Here is a 24,297-nt window from a genome sequence, read left to right as displayed (position 1 = left end):
CCTTCGTGGCCTTCACAGCCTTGGTGTTGGACAAGCCGACGCCCTTCCTGAGGTCGGTGAGCAGGTCTCGGGTCAGAGTGCTCCAGGCTGTTCGTGCACCGATACCATATGTGATTTCTCGGTCTTTGAAGGCGATGAGCTGCGTGTTGGTCACATAGTGGATGGTGAAGGGCGGGCCCTTCTCTGTGGTTTCCAGGACGACAGACACACTGCCATTGGAGATGAACTTGATGTCCAAGCTGAGGATGAAGTCTTTGGAGTTGCCCAGCTGGAGGGAAACGCCTTCTGAGGAGTCTGTGATGGTTGAGTGGGGTGAGGAGGGTGGGTGCAGCAGATAAATGGAAGAGATGTTAAAATGTGTATAATTCTCAGCTAATAGCTGAGCCAAAAGGCTTTTCTATGAGTTGGACAAGAAACTTCTCCTGTTGTGAGGTTGTACAAGGTTTGTTCTATTTACTGGAGCAGTGAACATTGAGCCTCATGCATGGATCATTCATACGCACAGATATGATTGTAAAGTGTGCATGCAACCAATTAAAAAAATTCTGTGGCATTCATCAACACTTTTGTACTTCCTGTTTGTTCTTAGGTATGATAGAAATTTAAGAGTGCTCCAGAATACGTGTAAACCAGTACGCACAAAAGCGTACTGTCCTTCAGTGTCATTTCCATTTATTTTCATGTCTTTCTTCTCTTCGTTTTTTTTTTTTCAGCTTACCATTATCTGTCAAGTGTCAGCGGCTTGTTGCTTTGTGGATTGAACGCAGCACATCAGTCTGCTGCTTTTATATGGATTTATTGGGACATTTCTATATGCTAATTGCAAACCTCCAGGAGTGTGCATCCAATTTAAGATCAAATGCAATTTGTCAACATGCTCAGATGGGTCAGAACAGACTTGGGCGTGTCATGAATCACACAAAGGATTTCTGCCTTTTCCTCCTACTACTTTGTTGAGAAACAAATAATAGAAAAACAAGAGAACATTTGAGGCCCAATGTTTCCACCGCATAAGAATCTTACGGGATGGTAATGATTGTTAAGCCCAGGCTTTAACAGAGTTATGGCTTGTGAAAATCTTTAGATTTTGATTGCAAAATACATCAAAATATGAATTATGGTATAAGCAGGATAATGCCTTTCGAGTTGTCACTAATCAGGAATTAACTGATGACGTGAAGGCCAGAGCAACCATGGAATTGGACAGTTGGCTCCATGGAGTCAGGCAATATCCCTTACTTATCGTGTTTCTTCAAGTGCATTTGGTCAGAAAAACATGACTAACCTCATTTGACTGACTTTAAGAACTTCTGAAGATTACCAGACAACAATGGACTATTTTTAGCAGCTGACTGGAAGCCTTTTCCAGTGTGCCTGTCTCCTTTAATACACTCTCCTTTGATGGCGCGTTTCTATGATAGCTCATCTTTGTCCTTGTGTTCCCAAGACTCACTTGATAGTCACATTTTCAAATGATCAATAACAGTCTGATAACTTTAGAAACACTCAGCAGTCAAAACTCCAGTCTGTATGACCAAGGACCTTGTATTATTATTACCAGTGTGAAGTGCCTAGCTGTATGTGTGTGTGTGTATGAGAGAGTCTCAAACACACACACACACACACACACACACACACACACACACACACACACACACACACAGCAGGGACAAGCTTCTCATGGGATGTACAGTACAGATGTGTCACTGCACACTGAGCTTAATTAGGAGGAGGACAGAAGGGAAGGAATCGAGGGAGGAAAAAAGTGGGAAGACAGAACAAGGGAGCGAAAGACGAAGTTGAGGCACTGCAGCAACTTTTCTATTTGCATCTCTACATCTCTTCCCAGCAAAGCTCACCAAAGAACTTGGAGGATATTCAGTTTCAACACTGCCACCGCTCCTCTTACATTATATCAACTCTGTGCCAGGCACTTCAGCTGCTCTTCTGAATTCATTTCAGCTCCTTGAAGCACTAACAGCTCTTGGAGTGATCTCTCCTTTGGCCTTGTTACCTGGTCTGCACAGCAAAAAAAAAAAAAAAAACCCAAACCCTTTTCTCATCAAGGTTTCCCAAAGGATAAAGACAGGAAAGCAGTCAAGAAAAAGGTGGGTAATGTAATGACGGGTCGCACAAGTGCCCTTAAACCCAGCCCCGAGACCTGAGAGGGTGAAAATGAGCCAATAGTGAGAAGACAATTGAGAATCGGAGACAGAGAGATCTCACATGACACGAGCTGAGAAAGCAGAGGCAGGCGAGGCCGTCTGAGACACAAAGGCAGTCGATCAGGAGGAGAATGAAGGAGAGAGCCAGTCTGGCAGGGGCCTCTGGATGACTACGGCTCTTTAATGCACTCATAAATCCATTACTTAAGGCAATGCAGAGAGTAAGTGGATTTGTACTCTGGCCCCGTGATTACTCTGGCATCAATAAAGGATGGGCAGGGAATATAGACGAGATTCCATCTCCTCTGCTCTGCTTTGCTCTCTGGCTGTTTAGCAATAAGGCAGGAGCTGGAGATGACATGCAGCAAGAAGTATGTCAGCATAAAACTATGCTTGTATACATGAGCGAGCATGTTAAACCAACACTTTAAAACACATGTACGGGACGTGTTATGCATGCACGGATACAAAAGAGTGACAAGTGGTAAGCGACAGTCGATACACGTGTGATTATTCATGTGCATCCTCTAGTGACTCCATCAGCGTAGTGACACACGACACACAGTGAATATAAAAAGTATTCACCCTCTTGCAAAGTTTTCATGTTTCTAGTGCTGCAAACAATGTTTTGTTACTGTTGCACTATTGTGCATTAAGGCTGTATAATTTACAAAATATATCGACATCAAAATATGGCTAAGTGCAATACCCAAATCCCTGGAGTGGCATTTTTCTTTGATAAGGGTAAAATGTGTGACAGAACAGCATTATAATGAAGTACTGTAGTGCTGCAGAGGAGTCCTGGCCTAAATCTTGTTCTTCAGATGTAAGACAACATGTTTGTTTGACACAGACCCCAATAAACGTCACATCGTGATTTTTTTTCCAGTGAAAATGAAAATTGTGATGCAAAAAAAGAGCATTTCCACTAATTGTGACTCACATCGCAATCACAAGGTCATCATGTTGGACAACAGTGAAAATGCTCATTATAATCATATACAACTCAACATGACCAATTAAATTTTGTTTGTTTTATATGGTCAGCAGTCCAAAACTAAATATTTTAAATACTAATATTTAATAATTTATGACAAACAAAATACACAAAATACCGACATTTGATAAGCTGAAGCCATCGAAACATTAGCATTAAACATTAACATTAAAGACCCTTTAGAAGTCATCCAAATTTTGACATATGAAATACAAAATGCCTGTTTGCATAAGTATTCACTCACTCAACGGTTTAGCTCCTTTGGCAGCATTTACAGGCTTGAGTCTGTGTGGATGCGTCTCTGTCGACGGTTATATTTCCTCATTATTCTTTGATTCTCAGTGTTGAGCTGCGCCTTCAAAAAAACCACTGTCCTTGTATTCCTCATTATTCTTTGCAAAAATGCTCAAGCTCTGCCAGGTTGTACAGAGATCTTGAGTGAACACACTTTTTTCAAGTCCAGCCACAAATTCATGTTTGAAATGAGACGTGGACCCTGACTTAGTCCCTGGAGATCTGTTTTCACTTTGACATTAAAGTTATGATGCTTAAAGGGAAAATACAACACATTTCATATGGATGTCCTGTCAGCGTTGATGGAAAATGTAAACAGTTAAAGCTTTAAGTCCCTAAGAACACAGCTGTCTCAGTCGATATAGCAGACCTGAGGAATTTATTGCATCAATTGAGTACACTTCACATCAACACTGACCAACTAGTGAAATACAGGGTGGTGATGGTTCATAAAACACGTCTTTTTCTGCATTTCTTTTCCCCAGCGAATCATTTGTAATTTTTGCAAACAAGAAAGAGAACAAGACAGAGCAGCTACAGCGAGCTGTTATATGAAGAGCGACAGAATGCACACCTCCGACTCCTCAACAAGGTAACAACTTCAATGTGCCCTGCTTGTTTCTTTACTTGCACTGTGCACATCATTATATCAGATAACAGTCACATGGCTGACATCTTCATTACAACAATGTGAGCTTGTTTGGTTGTGCAGTTAAAGAATACACCAGCCGTTGAACTTCTGTTTCTGACAACAGAGCTGCTGAAGGAGGATTGTAGTGTTAAACCACACTTACTGTTACCATGGTAACTGCAGGTATCGCTATAACGATCAGGACTGAAATCCTAAGAATTACTGTTCAACTGTGTCAAAAAAACAGAAAAACTTGAGTGTTTTAAAGTGACAATATGGAAGATTTCAGTCGTGGTTGATTTTTCAACTGTAGTTTCTGGTGGTAACAGCAAATCCGGTTTAATACGACAGGTCACAGAAATCTGGTGGCAGCGAAACAAACTACTGTGTTTTAAAAAAGAAGTCAAAGCAATAAGTGGCCTTTTTTCGTCATTCTGTGAGCAACTGTGATCTGATTTTATGCTACACACAGAACAGCAGGGCACAGTGAAAGGAGTCGGTTACCTCGCTGAGAAGCTGATGAGCAGCTGGTCGCCTGCAGCTCCTCATCTAACAGCTCACTGTGGCTGCTCCTCCTCCTTCTTCTTCTTCTATTACTCCTGGCAATATTTCAAACTGATCAGTGGTCCAAAAAATGCTGGTAATGGTCTTGTTTTGTAGACACATTTTTGATTAACCATAGCTGTCAGAACCAACTCACTGAAAAAAACATGACATCTCCTGTGACTACTTCATAATAAAAGTTAACTAAAGCTTCACCAGTTAAATACTTTTAATATGACGCTGCAGCAGTAGGAAATTATTTATTTGCATCAGCAGTAATTTAATAAGGTATTTTTTCTGGGAATTGAGTGAAAATATATAAATATTGCAATACTTTGCAGCAATACCTGTGCATGTAGATGCAGTGGTCAAACTTCGCTACTCTTTTACGATGTTATTTTCTGAGCTTTCTTGCTGTAACACGGCTCATGTATGACAGAAATACAGTCGTAGGCATTGGAAGGGAGGTGTAAGGCTCACATGAAAGGGCAGCAGACCCTGAGAGGTTCAACAAAAACAGTTGGCATCGTTCGAACATGCAATCAGATCAGCTGGATGCACCGCCATGGACACCACTCCAGGAGGAGAGTAAGACAGCGAGGATGAGAGCCGCGCTACAGCTGGGACCTAAGGCTGCTCCAGTCATAAAAATAAAACGGACAGAATAGGACTCAGGCTGGATAAGTTGTGCCACACAGAGACACCTGCTCCACCACAGGATCAAGGTGTTGCAGTTGAAGGGCAGGCCAGTTCTGAGCTGACAGCATGCGGCAGGACAATTCTGTGTATTACATCTATGATACTATGTCAAGTACAGTCAAGATACAGTCAAAGTTAATGGATAATACTTCAGAGGTCATGAAATTTTTGTGTGAAGATGTCGACCTTGTTGCTGCTGTTTATATTTAACCCGACGCAAAATCAAAAAATGTATTTCAACATTATTTCCTGGGTGTATTTGTGTATATATGTGTATAACTGTACAAATTGTTTGATTTTTGTTTTATATCTTATCATATTCCGTTCTGAATGTAATAGATTTTCTGTATATGCACCCAGATAAGATAATAAATTACCCTGACTCCTTGATTGATTGATTTCTTGATCAGTGGGCTTCAGACTCAATCACCATTGTGTTTCCTCATTCCACAATAGTGACTTAACAGACTTTAATTTGAATGAAAATCTTCGAGATTCCCATTTTAAGACAATAAAACAATGAAAACTTCACAACAGGGTCGGTGAATACTTCTTAAAGGCAGTGTAGCTGTGACAGCTGTCACTCCAGAGTATCTCCGCAGTCCTTACAAAGATCATCTAAAAAAAAAACCTGCATTTCTGAACCATCAACCGACCATGAGGGGATTCAGAAAGAAAAGGTGCTCAGTGGCGGACAGTGTTCAAGCAGGAAATGTGCAGATGGTAGATGGTAGGTTATTATCAGGGGACAGACGATTGATCCACTTGTCAGAGCATTTGAGAGGCTGTTCAACACCAGTGCCCTAGATACAGTAAGGAGGGAAAAAAGACCCAAACAGAAAGAAGGAGCCGGAGGAGGAAGCAGAAGTGGAGGGAAGCAGAGACAGAAAGAGAAAGTGACAGCAGGGGATGAAAACAAGAAAAGTTTGGACGAGAGTGCAAAGTAAGGCGTTAAAATGGATCGAGGTAATACGACTGCAATGTTTAGGAAGCACGAGAGGGCTGAGGGGTGATAAGTGGGTGGAAATGAGTAAATAGAGGTGGAAAACTGACTGAAATCTGGGGTTAGACGAGGAAGATTAATGGAGAATGAAGAGTGCCGAGGGAGAGCTGAGGAGTGATGATGAAAACATGATGATGTCAAGGAAAGATAGAGATATGATGGCGAGCTGAAGCCGTGAGGCAAGGTGAGTGGGGAGTGGAGAGAAAGTGCAGAGCGGTGAAATGAAAAGAAATTGTTGATGATGAGAGGTTGAAAGCGGAGGAATTAGGAGGAGGTGAAAATTACAGTTGAGGCATCAGCTCAATGGAGGACAGAGAGAGCGAGAGAGAGAGAGAGAGAGAGGGAGAGAGTCCTGGAAATATCAGCAGGAGATCAAACCAGAATAAAAGACAGCTCACAGTCAGCACTGGGTAAAAGATTTTGACTTCTCCCAATTTCAAAAATAACTCCTGCCAAATATCTCAAGGCCTTGGTCACTCAACTTAACTGTAAAACTAGGCCAGAATCTCCATTACAATAAATAGTGGGATTTGATTTATAATTTCGATATTCAGAACATTTAGAGATATGCACCATAACTGCTTCTGTTTTGTTCCAAATATAAGAAGATTGCAGACTCTGTACATTACCCCAGGGATGAACAATTTAAGGAAAACATGCAATTGGTGTTTTTCTGACCAGTACTGCACTATAAATTGAAATTATTTTCCACAGACCTGTATTTGTGGTCTATGTAGTATTAACCTCTTCAACTCTGCAAAGACACCCATGCAGACACCCACGTCCGCGGCTGATTTCAGAGGCTGTGGCAGACTCAGTTTATTGTTAGGAAGGGGGGCGACATAACACGTCACAGTTAGACTAAATTTTGACAAAGGAAAAACTGGCATGGCCATTTTGAAAGAGGTCCCTCTACCTTTCATCTCAAGATATCTGAATAAAAACAGGTTCTACGAGAACTCAAGAGTCTTTGTCTTTACAGACAGGCAAAAAACACATGCAATCTATAAATGTGTTTTTATTTGAACATTTCAGCATACTGGAGTCCATAAATAGTATTGTAACTGCACGAAATGGGTGTAACTGTAAAGTTGAGACTCTTGTGGATTCAGTGACCCCAGTGGTATTCATGTGTGATGATGTCAGTTCCCATAGTAGGCGTTTCATTGTAGTGAGACAATTTTTTTAAACTTGAACTGATTAACTGTATAAACTGACCTACAGTGATGACTTAATGTGGTATTTTGGAGCAACTTTTATAAATTCTGGAGTGGTCAAAAATGGTTACACTTTACACTAAATCTATGTGATAAATGGTATCAACCCAAAAACTGCTGCAACAACTTATGAGACATGATAGAATGACCATAATAATGTTCTAAGCATTTATACACTCTGAACTTTGAAAATCTAAAAAACATGCTGAAAACATTGCTGAAAAAATAACAATACCACTACCAAAAGCAGTACCCTTAAAATGATACTGATACCAGTAAAGTGCTTCATTTGATACCTTTTTTTCTACTTCCATCTTCTGAATGTTTTGGTGGCATCTGGGCACACTGAACTGCCACCTCCGTCAACTACACTGCGCTCGATTTCGCCAACACAGATCGTATGTAGCCGTTAGTTGAAGCTACAGTAGTGGGCCGATCACATGTTTCATTAAATTGAATGGCTGCAGTGACTGTCTATAAGTAAAATCATACAACCAGTGTTTTCTAGACCTGGGTACAAAAAGTATTGCACGTAAGTACTGTTTGACTGACCTCTGACATATTTTGGACGATGCCTTAAAAAGTATTGAGTACCGATACCAGCCCTTTAGGCAGCTAACCAAATCAGAATGTTTATTACAGATTTACGATTAGAAAAACGCAGTGCTGAGCTGCATCTCAAATTAATCTTCAGGTTATTAGCTGTCAGATGACGTACACCTCTTCAATGTAGCATATACTGCTGAACTTTTATCTCCCCAAAAGTCCCCTAGCTGCCCCTAAAAAGACAAAATATGATAGGGGAGGATGAGAGTGGAAGCGACAAACACTTTCACAGACTTGTTTTTACATTAATAGAATCATAAAACATTGCTCCTGCTGTTCTTTGTTGACATTCCCCCAGATTCAGTTCAGTTAGAAAAAGGTCAACTTCTACGTAAACTTGGCAAGTTTATTCTGACAGGTTTCAGATATTTCTTAAGATATTTATAAGACCTTTAAAGTCATGAGCTTAAAACTTTAACTGGATGACTCCAACAACTATTTTCACCAGCCATCATTTAACACTACACTCGACAACTGCCGACCTACTTGCTAGCATGTCTGAAAATGACCTGAGGGCGATTACCCAGAATGCACTCTGTGTCATTTTTGATATTTGGGAAAAAAAAAAGAGTGGAATCTGGCTTTCTGCTGTTCATGAAAGACCAACAGAGTGGTGTTTCTTCTTGTACAAAACCATCTTTGGCCAAGCATCAATCTAAAGACAAAAACTGAGTACATTAACCAGGCAGCAGCCAAAGAATTAATAAATTAACATCAATTCACAGCAGCTTGTGGTGAAACCAACACTCACCGTTTTAAGCAAATTTTAAGCAGCTCTTGTGATTTGAAAATTGCACTCTTTCAAATCGTGTCCACCACATATTGTAGCTCTGAATACATTTTGTTTGTGGTATCAGGAAAAGGAGGGAGACAGTTTTTTTTTGTCTTCTCACTTTAAAGATCATTTTTAGATGCAGAAGTGCTGCACACAATAAATGACTGTATAGTCAGAAGGAGGCCGGGGCAGAGCTTTGGATACAAAGCCAGTGAGGTGAATTAAATTACAATCCTTGTAGTTGAAATAGTGCAACAAAAATGGCACCAAGGACAGTGCCACCTTTCAGTCAGTTTTATTTTAAGGGGCAAGAATACCCATTTTCTAAAGGCGTATTAACTACGCACTGATGGAGGATTAAACAGATAATATGGTGACGACTCATCAGCTGGTGAGGATTTCAAGGTCCCATTGCAATATTCAAGTCTCACGAAATCGGAAAAAAAAAGTTTTCTGTGACATTTTAGTGACGTCAACTCAATGTCTGACTCATCAGAGGTTGACTAAAACAAGAACATGGTCCTTCTGATATCAAACTTCTGGTCACAGTGAAAAAATGACAGATAAATCACTTCTGATAATGTTAAAGCTAATGACAGTGTTGAGTGCTCTCCACTGCAGCAGAATGAGCCAACATTAGCAGCATTAAGAGACTGACAGGGTGAGCTGCTTAGGTTGATTTGCTTAAATTATAAATCTGATTAATACGATATGCTTAAAGGAATAATCTGGCAATATTCTGTATGTTTTTGTCAATACCATGGAAATACTTAAACCCACAGTGAACACATCCTCGCTTGTGTGCAGGCAAACAAACGGACAAACGTACATGCTGCGTTGTCTGATTCTGGTTCCATTTCGACTGTAAAAGCAATATTTAAATATCACTAATGCAACAAATACTGAACATTTATTTATTTTGGGGTGCATGTTGTGCTGTTTACTGTCCTTATTTTTTAGATGTTAGAAAGTGGTGTCCCCTGATGGCATGCAAAGACCAAAAATTGGTTGCCAATTTCTCAAATGGTTGACAATGACAGCCTGGAAACTGTTGGACACGTACAACAATGGTGTGCAATCCAACCAGACAACAGCCTAGAGCTTTATTAAGTCATATGACCATCACCCAGAATTAAGGTTAACTGGCTACAGATGATAACATCTGGACACCAAAGTGATCATTTCAACCACTGATATTCATGCTCTGAATTAGGGATGTTAAAGATTAATTGATTAATTCAACTGATTAATGATTTATTAACAGATAATGTATGTTCTGTGTATTATTTCTCTGGAGTTTTTCAGGCAGGAAAGAGAAGCCTTAAATTCTGTTTGTTTAAATCAACCTTAAACAGAGAAAAAGACATGCATTTTGTATCTTATTAAATATGAATGATTTATGAATTATCGATTTTTAGCGTGTTCAACTATTGGTTAAGGAAAAGGCACAAAACTTGAAACCCTACTCTGGATAAAAAGGAGAAGTTTAAAGTAAAAATTAAGTCAGCTGAAGGTATTTCTGCCACAATTTTTCACAATGCATTTAGACAGCATATATGTGACAATGTCTGACTAAGTGAATAAAACAGGATGAAATGTGCGATGTTGTGTCTGCTGGTTCTTAAATCATCATAATTTCTAGGAATCTGTCATTATGTGGTGGGTCCACTGTCAACCAACACACAGTCTGCCAGCATTCTCGCACTGTGGCTGTGACTCACTGCAGACTATCATCCTGTCCTGGGGGTGCAGTTGCATATCGAGCCTCCTACAGCCACAGTTAACAGGAGATAAGCTCCTTGCCCCGAGGCCATCTGGGCTCGTGGACGGCTTACATACCTGGAGCACTGAACTGACGCACGGAGGTAGCTCGGGACTTGTCGTGGACACGGCTGAGACCGCAACCTTTCGGCACACTCCAGGGCGCCGAGCTGGCCCGGCTGTCTCTCTCCTCGGCTGTGTCGTAGACCTCCACATGGGGAGGGCGCTCGGTCAGGTTTTTGCTGTAATGGCTCAAGCCGTACTGAGCGATCTGGATGGCGTAGAAGTAGCCCTGAGGGCCCCATTGAGTGGACAGAGGCACACCTGGGTGGAAAAGAGGGAGGGAGAGGAGGAGGAAAAGGACAGTGATGTTAAATAAATATAGAAAATGACCTCCTTACTGCAAGAGATTATAGACATTTCACTCTTATGCGCCTGTAGTTATATTTTTCTAGTTGTTACTTTCATAGTGTATCGTGAAGCTGCAATATGATGTTATGATGGCAGGTTGGACAGATTTTTGCCACTATGTGAGTGACTGAAATGGGATAGATACTGAAAATGTTTGCCCTGTGAATATTTATATTTTTTCCAGTAGTCTGTTTATTATTTTATTCCATTTTTTCTGTTTTACTTGAGTGATTGATATTTTTTCATCTATTTTTCTTCTCTCTGTTAACATTGTTGTTGATGTTTACTTCTTGAAAGGCAATAAAAAGTGACTTACAAAAAATTAAATCGACAAATATTTTGATAATCAATTTAACATTTTGAGTTTTCTTCCACTTCTTCTTCTTTTTTTTTTTTTAAAGAAAATTGTCCAAAGTCTCTGATTTGAGCTTCTCACATGTGGATATTGGTGGTTTCTTTAGTCCTTTATGACGGTAAATTGAACACTTTTGGGTTAAAAACACATTTTGTCATTTTATGGACCAGTTGCAGTCTTAGTGTATTAAAACGCTTAAATCTTGTGCTCACATGATCATCTTGTTTGTGAACAGATTTTTTCTTTTAAGCTCCTTGCAGTTTATTTCAAGCAAATGTTCCTTTTTAGAATGCAGCTTTCATAACAGCTTTATTTTTGGCTTGACGATAGACTGAATCTGTTAACTGAAATTGGTCCAAAATTAATAATACCAGAGATACAGATTTAAAAAACTTTCCAGTAACTGGATGAGACTGACAAAGGTTCAAATCTGGACCTATTTTGTAAACATAAACAAAGAAGTCAACAGAAAATAGTCGATGCAAAAAGGGAAGCAGAAAATGCTTTGTTTTAGAAAAAAACAAACAAAAAAGGAAAAGAAAAATACCTCCACCAGCTAAGGTAAACAATTGGATGGTGTGGTGAAATTCAAGCTAAGCTACTGCATTTCACTGCAGGCGAGCTTCCCTGTTCACGCAGCCAGAAATAGCTCAGGCAGGAGAATCACTCTGATTAACAGATAGTTCACTTAAAGACCTTGTGACAGTGAGAGCACATGTGCAACCCAAACCCCATCCTTCTGAGAGGAACATAATAAACTCAGATTAGAGCTGGGTGATAATGTGCTTCCTCTTTTCAAACTAATCACCACTGCACACACACAGCTGATGATCACTTACATTATGTTCCACTTTCCTTATTGCTTTTTGTGCTGTTTTCCCAATAGGAGGTAATTTTGCACAAAAGACTACGTTTTATTATTTGCTGTTCTCCAGCACATGGGCCGAGTTGTCTGACCCCAAGTCAGACAGTCGAAGAAATCACACAGAAAGAAAGCTTTTTGCTTTCCTTTTTCTGACAGAAAAGAGAATGTAAATGGGGTTTTATGCTAGTGTGTGTGTGTGTGTGTGTGTGTGTGTGTGTGTGTAATTGAAAATGGAGGCAAAGAATGAACTGAGGGAGATTATCATCCAGTTGTTATTGTATTGGAAAAATTCCTCTGGTCTCTAGTTTAACTGTTTAGAAATTATGCAGCCAGTGAGGCTGTCAAAAGTATAGACAATTATTGGACACCACGCATTTAATCAAAGTATAGAAAGTACCAAAGCTGTTAAAGTAAAGTGCTCACTCAAGACCTCAGCTCAGTTCAGTCTTTATTGTCCTGTCTGAAATTTGGCTTGCAGCAGCAAAACCAGACACTTCTCATTTAAGTTTTCTCTATCAGCACTGTGTTGTTAATTTAAAAAAAGAAAAAAAGAAAGAAAAACATTGTCCTATATTGTGTGCCTACGACATTATTTTCCCTTGCAGTGGTACCAAAAGAGGTTATCAAGTTTTGTTTTTGTTATTCTTGTATTGTATCAGAGTTCAAAGCTCTGGTATCATGACAGCTGGTATTGACATGTCTAATGTTGTCTAATGCATTGATCATGTGATCATGCAGGGCCAAAAGTCTTTCAGTTCTTACTAGAGCCTGACCGATATATATTAGTCAACTGATATTAGTCAACCATGAACATTATAGGCAGCATTTTATGTGTATTTGATCCTTTTTCTTAAGTCAACTGTAATATATTGATCCATCCATTTTCTTTAAGAGCTTATTCTTGAAAACATGAAGTTACTTTGCACCTGTCAGTGAGAAGCCTCACCAAAACCCTTCATCTGCCCCTGATCCACTCTGTGCACTGGACTCCCAAACGATCACTACAGTGGGAGTCGATGCAGCAGCGAGCACATGTTCCAGAACTGATGTCTTATTCCCAAACACTGTTAGTTTGTATTCAATGACTCACCCATCTACAGCTAGAAGCACTATCACTGCAGCTTGAACCCAGGTTCCTTAAATAGTGGGAAGCTCTTTCTTCTGCACCACCTGAAGACTCTACTCTACTAGATCTATATAAATATGGTTAATAGGTAGCTCGTAATTTTTAATTTTCATGGACTGTATGTATATTACTATGAAGACTAGTTTTAGAGAGAGCAAACAAAAACAATCACAGCTTCTTAACTGTCAAAGATCCACAAAGATTTCCATGTGCTCATGTGTGTTTAAACAAAAATGTTCTAGTGTGAGTTCAAATAAACTATTAGGCTATTACAAGTTATTGTTTCAATATCTCAGGGAAAATTGATTAAAATAATATTCTATGACACAGTGCACATCTGGTGGGTAATATGCATGACTGAAATCCTTTTAATGGTTAGCAACAATCACTGTACAGCCTTATTCATGGCAAACCTTCCCTAGTAATGCATTTGAGATAAGCATTTTCTTCAGTTTGATCACCATCACTAATGGGGGATGAATTCATGCCCCGTTTTAATGTTTATTTTTTAAAAGGGACAAGTACAGAGCATGGACCGATGCCATATACCACATTTAAGTAGTAAAGTTGTCACAAACAACTCCTGATTGAGAACTGATACATTTGATTAATGTCTTCATAAAAGAGCACATAAAAAAGAAATGCACACACACTCATACACCCCCACTACACTTTCCAATCCCTTGCCAGACTTTTCTTCATGCCTGTCTTGTTACTGGCATCTCCCTTGACAACTTAAGTCAAATGACTGTCAAAATCCTAACAGTGTAACACTGTGCTACTCACTGAATAACACTAAGTAATCCATGTGGAATTGACTGTTAAGCCTCCACATATTTTCATGACTCCAGAGAGTGGACATTCTAGAAATCTGAGAAACTAAGTCTTCTGCCAATTATAGGGAGCTCAAAGCCTACTGAAGTTAATATAGCAGCATAAGTGCTACACCAGCTTGTTGTTGTGCAATGTTATTTTCTCCTCATTTTTGGTCACAAGCTTTGTTTTTGACCTCTAGCAGGTCAGCAAAACTGTGACATCTGGATGAACATTAAGGCTCCATATAGCAATTTGTTTAATATTAACAATAAACCAAATGACTGCAATGTGCCATGTGAAAGGGTCCATTGTTGGGTTGAACCCACTGAGAATTAAAACACAAAATCCCACTGTGAAGAAGCTAAGAAAACCGGTGGAGAAAGTTCAGCATATTGCTATTAAAGATGCAGAAGTTTGCCTCAGCAGTTGGTGAAGACCAAAGCAGAGCTAAAAGCCACGCAAATTCACGATGCCAAGGGTTGCAGTGGCACTTTTTGGGTTGGGTCCCATAGAAAAACCAGCACAGAGCGGTTTTGTTGCTGAATATGCGTGTGGTCCTTGACGTTTTTGTGAAGGAATACAGACAAGCCAAAAGTTACCCTCCCACCAAAACTTGGATTTACTAAACCGAGATTAGTTTTTAAATTGTGCATCAGAACTGCTTAATTTTAAATCTGACTTGACTCATTTTGAAACTAGTTTTGCTAAACTCTTCTTAGAACTAATCTTTAATTAAATTACTCTTTGTTGATGCGAGCCAGCTTAAGTGTTCAACAGATTAAAATTGACAAACGGTTGTAAGAATGCCCATAACTACATTCAAACCTTGTTTAATGTAGGTGCAAGCTTATTGGAAAACAGCAGAGGAAAGGAGCCTGCCCGCACACTGACTCCAAACCGCAATTTTATTTAATGTTTTGACAAAACACAGATGGAAATGGGAAGATGGAATCTTTGTCTATTTAAATTAATTTGTGGTTTGGAGTCATTCTGACTTGGCTGTAACCACAACAGTTTGAAACAGTGTCCTGGATTCTATCCAGAGCCTATTCATCCCAGTCCACCTCGGTCTTCTCTAAAAAGCTCTGTATCTATTTTGGTCAGCAGGTTGGACGTGCACAGGTGTTAGGCTGAGAGATATCATGTATTTGTTTGCTCCGAGATTGTAAGTGACAGTATTTGTGTTTTATCGAGCGCTAAAAAGGTTACAAAGTCTTGTAATAAGACTGTGTGTGTTTGTGTTTAAGTGAATAAGTGCAAATGTTTAAGTGACGGTGGTCTTCAATAGAACAGGGAGCCAAGATAAAAATGGTTCAAGAGAAAGCGAGAGACACAAAAAACGAGACAGATCATGATTTAAGAGGGTGTTGTTAGGGAGGATTAACAACTTCCACTAATGATGGTGCCTCGGCTGCTGGAGCTTCATTATTCTCAACTTTTGTTCTCTGTCTCATGGAGGCTCTGGTGCAACAAGGAAATGAGAGACCTCACTTTCTAACCCTTTACTATAAAACACAAGTCTTACAGGAAATGTGAGAAGTAATGGCACATAAAAGTGGTGTCTGTGTGACTCTATCTACTAATATATACAGTGAGTATTTGTATTTAAAGACTAATTTATATGAAATGCTATCAATCAAAAGACTTTGTCCTAATAGTGACTGCTACTGTGACTCCTGATACAAGTTACATCTCACCTGAGTATGTCAGAAGCAGAAGTGATGTAAAGAGTCATCAGGACATTTAATGAATATTGCTGAGAGTCCTGTTAAATAATTTTTCTGTGGGTAGCATTGGGAGAGGAATGCTCCTATGACCTTGTTTAAGCCCTGCGGTGCCTCGGACTGTGACAGGCTAATTAATGAACTGCTATTTTCACCTATAAAAATATGCTAAGTTGAAGAGAGGTGTGTATGCCTGCACTTGTGGAGTGCTAAATAGCAAGGAGCCTTGGGCTTAATTAATGGACCTTGGTAAATTGTGTGTGTGCATGAGATAGTGTGCGGGTATGCGAGCGTGGATGTGTTTCCTCAACTTTGTACTAAAAGAAACGGTCTGCTGGAAATGGAAGTGTGAGAATAACTTGGCTCCCCGCTGCTCAGCCCAGAGGTGCTAACAGATTTGGCTCGATTCCTGTCTGACCCATTTTCCAGTTTATATGTTCCCTCAAATACATGTGTTGTAGTGGGGGCACAATTATGCAAAAGTTTCCACAATTTGTCACCCAAAGAAGATCTTTACATGGGGCTGCAGGTCAGAAAAAAGTCACACCAACTACAAAAATAAAACAATTCAAGTTACTGATAATCAACCAAACAAAGTGGAACTAATCAACTAAATGTGTTATCAGACCCTCTGACCTTTCTCATTATTCAGTATTTTCTCAGGCTGTACTCAGAATTTTGTTGGTTGAGTTGGATTTGGCTGTTCAATACAGAGATTTGAAGATTTGTCCCATTTTTGTCCCGTTCAGTGCCACACGTCACTCCTATATCAGCCCACATAAGTCTTATGGTTTAGACTAGCTCACATTTTAATGCCTTTCTTTGTCATCTGTGATGTGAAAACATCAGATTTTCACACAGAGAAAGTAAAAGTCTTTATGGTTCAGGTAATAAAATCCCAGTGCCCCATTGAGCATCTCTCCTGCCAGGCTGCTGCAGCGCTGTCAGCTGCTGTCTGGCGTTACCCTGCCCTCTGTTTCCATCCCTCTTCTCTGCTTCCATCAGTTTGTTTTGTGGCTTGTGGTGATTTTAAGACTCTGTTTGCAAAGTTTATAGCCTGGCATTCAGTTGCACTTCGGGCTTCAGGCTGCAACTCACAATTATTTTCATTTTCTATTTCAAGTTTTTTCTTAGTCGTTCCTTCCATAAAATGCCATAAAATGTTGAAAAATGTTGATCAGCGTTCCCCAAAGCCCAACATGACGACCTCAAAAGTCTTATACTACTCTACACAACCCAGAGATACAGTCACAGTATACTGCCACAGAGCAGTGGTTCTCAAAATACTCAAAATGGTTGACCAATCATCAAAAAGTAAGTTAATTTAATAGTTGAAAATAAATCGGCTAATCAGCTAACTGTTGCAGCTCTACTGAAAACATCAGTTTCCACAAAAAATAAAAGTGTTTACAGTTCAGGTATAAAACGCCCAATGGAGCACTTCTCCTGCAGGGCTGCAGCAGTGCTGTCAGATGCTGGCCTCCGTGTCCATCACTCTTCTTCTATTGCAGTAAGTTCAGTGGTTTCTGTTGATTTTGAGTCTGTAAAATTTATAGTGGGTAAACTTTATGATATGGCAAAAAATATCATATTTTGATTATTTTGACAGATATTCCGATCAAGATATTATTCACAATTAGTGGAAATGATCATTTTTGCATCACGTTTTTCATTTTCACAGGGAAAAAAAAACTATCAATATTAATTCAGATTCATCTGATATTTGTTGTGGTCTGTATCAAACAAACATGCTTTCTTACATCTGGAGAACATGATTTGTAAGCCAGGGCATCTCTGCAGCACAACAGTACTTCATTATGAAGCTGTTTTGTCACACATTTCTCCTTTATCAAAAAATTGCAGCTTCTCCGAGTTAGATATTCCCATTTTGACAATGTTTCAAATTCAATGAATTGTGCAGCCCTAGTTTACAGTCTGCCATGCTGCTGCAGTGCTTCATTTAGAACAATGCAGCTAAAAAACAAGAGCCGAAACTTGTTTACCAGTCACTCCACCTCAGGTTTCATCACCACCAGCACATGTTGTCACGTGGATTTTTTTTAAATAAGTGTGCCAGCTTATTTATAATTCCTCACTGAAATGTTTTCCCTGTGCATTTTTGTAAGTGTCTGACGCACACTGACTGACAGAGAGACAATAACTGCATGACTTAATGACTCTTCGACCGATGGGTCTCTGACTATTTGATTCATTGACTCTCAGGGGGCAGCCCTCTTCTCTGCATGCATGTGAGCTTTACTGCCTCTGAAAGAGTGCATGACGAAAGGACACAAATGCTTCTTGCAAATTTTACTTTAAAGATAACTACCGTGCATTGTTCTGTTTTGTGTGTCGAACAGAGAAGCAGATTTGTGTCACCACGTAAAAAGAAGAAATGCCAGTGTGGGGAACTGCACTATCCATCTCAGCAAAAAATACCTATTTACTGCTGGCAAATTGCTCTTACAGACACTGGCTATCATTATTCATCAAGCTAACCTCTGCAACTGACACTTTGCCAGAGAATATATCATCTTTTATTACATCTCCGCACCAAAACAAAAGCTCGCTTATTGAGTGGGAAAGAATTCAGGACTGTGGCCGAATAACTCCAAATCACACTCCTTCTGTTTCCATCTTCACTGATAAGGCTGATATGTTTCTGTAAGTTGTAAGGGACTTTTTGGGCGACTGCTATATTTAGAGTTCCTGGTGCAACAACATTCCTCATCTTATCTTACTGGTGGCTGTAGCTATTTGACAAAAAAAGAAGAATAATGAATATCTATTCTCTAATTTCAGGCGAGTATACAGGACCACTTCTTCAAGCAAGCAGGGCACAGAACTATATTGATGACAATGTGGTTTGAACTAATAGCCTTTTAAAATGAGCTATTGATCCTTCCTGGTAATTATTTTAAAAGGAACCTTGGAAAGCAAACAACTTTAAGGATGGGCTCAAAGTGTGAAGGAACATGGAGGGAAACACTCACTTAACAGACAAATATCTGCTTTTTGAAACACCACATCAATAAATCTAAGTTTATCATTAAATACACTGTTAGGGCTGAGCAATAAATTGATATTATATTGAAATGAAACTAGATATATAGTTAGATTTTGGATACTGTGTTATATTATATACTACAGACTGTATTAGTTGTTGTATTATTTGCCTTTACCCACTTCCTCATTAAAATCTCATTGTCTTAATATTGTTACAAAGTATCTGGTAAAAAATAATGTAATGTTTGATTTTATCTGTGATTGTATTTGGTCTACACTAAATCTATGTTGTGCTAAATACATTTTGGCTAGCAGTATTAAACTCCCCGAGTGAAGTTTTCACTACTATTGACCCACATCTTTTGATTGCTATTTCTGGCGTAAGACCCAGAGACTGTGACTGGACATCAAACATTTATAATGTGGAGGCCTTCACTGCCGTACTGGCCCAATGTTTAATTCCCTTAGACTCAAACTGTCCTTCCCATGTCAGATGGATCAGGGATATTATGTTTAATCTTAAGTTGGAGAAAATAAATTTCACCTTGAGAGAGAAAAAAAAATTAAGTTCACGAAAGTCTGGATGCCATCTCTTTGACTTTTACCTACTTAAACCACACTTTTTGAAAAGCCTGGATTCAATGTCACAGAGCCTTTCACATTTGTTTCTGAATGATCTGAACCAGGGGCGCTCAAACTTTTTCTCTTAGAGGGTCAAAACTGAAACTTGATGGTGGGCTGCTGGCTAAAAGCAAAGTCCTTTTGTATCGTATTGTTAAGATGCAAAATGGTGCTAGAATCCCAAGTTCCCTTAATAAACTAACTTTGTGTGCAAAGTGTCTACCTGCTGTACACAAACTATGATAAATAATTATATATCTATGATTAGGGATCCTACATATAAGAGCATTTTACCTCCCAAAAAATAAAACAGAATATATTTGATTACGTGTTATTATTTGATTTATATTATATTTTTTTAAATGACTTCTTGATTTTCTTTTTGCTAGAAACATCTGGCAAGCTAAAAAAAGATACAATGGGCCAACTTTGGTCCACAGCCCTGGTTTGGACAACCGTAATCTAAGCAGACAGTAAAAAAAACAGGGGTTATTTAGATGCATTGTGACTTTGTGTACCTCAAATTATGAGCACCGCTATGTGAAATAAAGATCTGACGTTTGAGTATTCTCAAACATCCCAGTGATGAACATCAATGAAAAAGTCTTACCTTCCACTCCACTTATACACTTGACACGGTCGCGGACCTCCACGTTATAACCCTCAAATGACATGAAGACTCCATCGGGATGGTAGGGCTCACGCTGTGTGTAAACCTTTGAATAGCTGTGCTGGAACTCAAACCGGTCGTAGCCATCGTACTGCACGACTTTGCCGTACACCTCAAAGTATTTCTCCATCCAGCTGAAGGGCATGTAGATCTCTGCGCCCTCCCGCCGGCCTTTGATAGTGGATTCATCATTGATCAGGCAGTCGATTTCTTCATACTTGATCCCGCCGACAACCCCAACAACAGGCGGGGGCTCTGGAGGTTGCGGAGGATGCTGTTGGCTGCTGATGCTGGCATCCCCCACCTTGGGACTTGGAGGCACGGCTCGGGGTAAAAAGCGCAGGGAGGTGTCACTGGAGCAGCGGTTCCATAGCAACACAGTGATGAGTGTGAAGAGGGCGCAGATAACGATGAGGGTCTTGTAGTTCACCCGAGCAGCCAGGCAGCGCATGGTCACAACTTGCCTGTATGACATACACACAAGGGATACATTAGAAGCATGTATGATTGATAATTTGTCGAGACGACAGTCAGGTCAATAATAAATCATTTGTTATCGACATGTGCAGAAATTTACACCCCATAACTCTCGGCTCTGTAGACTGTCTGCCTGCTGTGAAATACTTCTGAATCACTATTATTAGAGAGCAAAAGTGAAAGGGAAAAATGTGCAAAACTAAAGACAGTGACATAAATTCAGTTTGTAAAATCTGGTGCAATGAGTACATTTAGATTTATACAAGAGACCCGGATAATGAGAGAAATCAGGTTGCAACACTTTAATACAATTTTATTAAACAGGTTGCAGTAAAATCTGCCTTTATATGCAGCAGATAAGTCATAAGATTTCTCCACTACACCTGACTTAAAGCCATGACTTTACAAAACGCTTTTCTCTGTCTGTACATTTGGCCTAACACTGCAGAGTGAAGGACAGACTGTGTGTATGTGCAGTTTGTCAAAAAGTACAATGGAAATGGATTTATCTAGAGGCTACTTAGTGTTACTTTCACTTTTACTCAGCCTTTGAATAAAACTATCATTATTATTATTGCTATTATTATTATTATTATTATTATTATTATTATTATTATTATTATTATTATTATTACTTTTTAAAGACTATTATTTGGACTTTTAGCCTTTATTTGACAGGACAGCTTATAGATAGAAGAAAAAAGGGAGAAAGAGAGGGAACAGACACGCAGCAAAGGGCCACCAGCTGGAAGATATGGCTGGAAGATTTGGCTTATAAATAATATCTCAATATTTTAGGCTATGCCACCACATTTGATAAATAAGTCAATATACACATTTTCTCTTAAATACTGTAACATACCTTAAATTCTCAATATTGCAAACATACATACAGTTTTAAAGAATATGATGCATTGCTGTAGATTAAACTACCCAACAGCAGGGCTGGGCAACATGGACAAAATCAAATATCACAGTATTTTTGGCCAAATACCTAAATACCTCCACAGTATTAAAGGAATGACAATTGCTGCTTTTGCAGAATATTAGCAAAATAAGATTTTTAAATAACTAGCCATCAGTGTTTGATATAATGACAATGAAAGTGGGTAAAGGTGATGATTGAACAGATAAAACAGTCTGGTAAGTTCAGAGAATTACATCACTTTACTGTAATACAGGCACTAAAACCAGGAATAGACACTTATCCCATATCACAATATTATAATATCCAAAATCTAAGATAATATTTACTCTCATGTCACAATATCAATATAATTTTGGTATACTGTCCAGCCCTATACGTTTTGCACATCTTTTTGAGTTGTTTTTTTTTTTTTTTTTCACTATACACAGACTGCTGAAAATAGACTGGAGCAGTGGGGTAGATAGAGAGAGACAAGACACTACAAAGGGTCAGAAGCTGAAACCAACAGCCAGAGGACCAACAGCTCCAGCACACGAGGTACGAGCTCCACCAACCGAGCCACTGAGGCGTCCCAGCCCTACGCATCTGCTATGTTTAATGATCTTTCCTTTCATCCTGCTGCATCTGTGTTACAGCTGTCCCTGACTCAAGTCTCTGTCATATAAATGTTTACATTTAAAAAGCTGGTGACACGTTTATATGACCAAGACATCAGCTTTCTCAAGGAGAAATCTGGCTGGGAAAATCTTGAATTCCCAACCCTGACTGAAATCATCAGTTTTTGGTTTAAAAGGCAATGAAAAAAACAAACCTGACTATAACCTGGTTACTTGAGTGCACATAAAACAACAGAACCGTACTGTTCTTTTACAACAAGTTTCATTTTCCAGATCGGTGAAAAGTCAATTTATTTATATCAGTAGTTATACAAAATACATCAATTCAATGAAGTTAGTACTGATCCAAAACAACAAAACATTTCAATGCAACCAAGAGAAGCTAAAAAAAAAAACATCTAATGCAAATTAGCGACATGGTAACACTTATCCCAGAGAGAATGCTGCATGGAACAACTTTCCCTAAATAGATGACAAGATGTAATTTGTGTCAGACACACATTTTTTTTTATCTGTTTATCTTTTTTGTGTAGCTGTGAATGAGACAGAAACACATTAAGGCAGGGACTGAAAAATCCCCGACAGAGTAGGTAAATGTAGAGTTTGTTGGTCAAGACTTTAGGCTCCAAACAAAACTAAATTTGGTGTGGTCACACTTGCAAAATGGCAGGTTTGTGACCAGTAAGACGCTCTGGATTGTGCTTTGATTGCCAGTTTGTGCATGTGTGTTTCATTTACTACCCAGACAACATTTTTTGCAGTCTTGCAAGTTTTTTGGTCCATGGTCCAATAAAGGAATAAGTCAACATTTTGTGAAATATAATTTACTTTCTTGTTGAGAGTTTGATGAGAACACTGATACACTGTCATATCTACACTGTAAATACGCAGCTGTAGCTAACAGTTGATTGTCTTAGCTTAGCATAAAGAACAGAAACAAAGAAATTGTCCAACAAAATCTACCTAACAGAAGCTCAAAGCTCATTAATCAACATATTATGTCTTATTTGTTTAATTCTTAAACTGAAGTGTAAAAAAAAAAAAAAATGTGTCAGACTATTTCTTGGCCAGGCAACCAGAAAAAACTCCAGGGAAATGGAAGAAGTTCAGTTCTTTTGAGCAAGTCCAGGAAGTTATTGCTCCTGGCTAAGAAATATTTATGCAAATAGCCCCATCTAAAACACCAAGCTGTCATTTTCATATATAATTGTTTTGAACAGATTAGATAAGAAATATAACGTGTTAATAAGAGAGCTTTAGGCTTGAAGGCATTTTTTTTTAACTCTGGACAGATCCAGATTAGCTGATTCTCTCGTTTCCAGTCTTAATGCTGACCTGCACTGACGGGCAGCGAGATCGAGCTGAATGGCAGCCTCAGCCATAATGAATGTCTGTGTGAATGGGTTAACGTGAAATGTTATGAAGCACTTTGAGCGACCGGAAAACTAAAAAAGCACTATACAACTGCAGTCCATTCACCATTCACTTGCTCACAGCAATGCAGTCAATAGCAGCTCAACAATATTTACGTTAGCATAAACTCTCATGTTATTTCTGAGTTTGCTGATGGCCTGATTCTACATGAATGGAGACCTCAGACAATGCACCCAACAAATCAGGCATTTTCACCAAGCCAGAGAGAAATCAATACACCCACTGAGGTCTCCTCCTCCACACTAATTACAGCTTACTGCTCATAGAATTTACTATTACACTGACGACAGAGTTGTGTCCTCTGATGACAGAGAAAGGAGAGGAGGAAAATCATTACTCTCCAAGTTCCTTTCAATATCTCAGCTTAAACTAGACACTGCTAAAGGTCAGCTCAATTAATGCACAGTAATTGGACAATAGCAATGTGCTACAGCACTGCAGTCAAATTACAGGGCCAGCAGCTTCTTGAACAAAGTTTATGTCTTTGATGGGTCTTGATAAATATGGAAGTGAACTTCCAGAGTGACTTAATAAGCAAATGTTGAGGGAGTGCAAG

General features: G+C 39.2%; 1 protein-coding gene across 1 annotated transcript in view; it reads right to left on the bottom strand.

Annotated features, from left to right (window-relative positions):
* Positions 1-24,297, bottom strand: part of glceb (glucuronic acid epimerase b) — a 37,535-nt gene that overhangs the window by 2,004 nt on the left and 11,234 nt on the right. Inside the window, exons 2-4 of the mRNA XM_084723730.1 lie at positions 20,226-20,749; positions 10,770-11,015; positions 2-294 (exon numbers count right to left, since the gene is read on the bottom strand). Of these exons, the coding sequence (XP_084579856.1) occupies positions 2-294; positions 10,770-11,015; positions 20,226-20,736 (1,050 nt within the window). The 5' untranslated portion in view covers positions 20,737-20,749. The remainder of the gene's footprint in view (position 1; positions 295-10,769; positions 11,016-20,225; positions 20,750-24,297) is intronic.

The sequence above is a fragment of the Lutjanus erythropterus genome, chromosome 1 (assembly GCF_056507025.1).
Source record: "Lutjanus erythropterus isolate fLutEry1 chromosome 1, fLutEry1.hap2, whole genome shotgun sequence".
Lineage (NCBI taxonomy): Eukaryota > Metazoa > Chordata > Actinopteri > Lutjaniformes > Lutjanidae > Lutjanus > Lutjanus erythropterus.
Note: the sequence above shows the minus strand (reverse complement) of the source record. Positions and strands in the feature narration are given on the sequence as shown.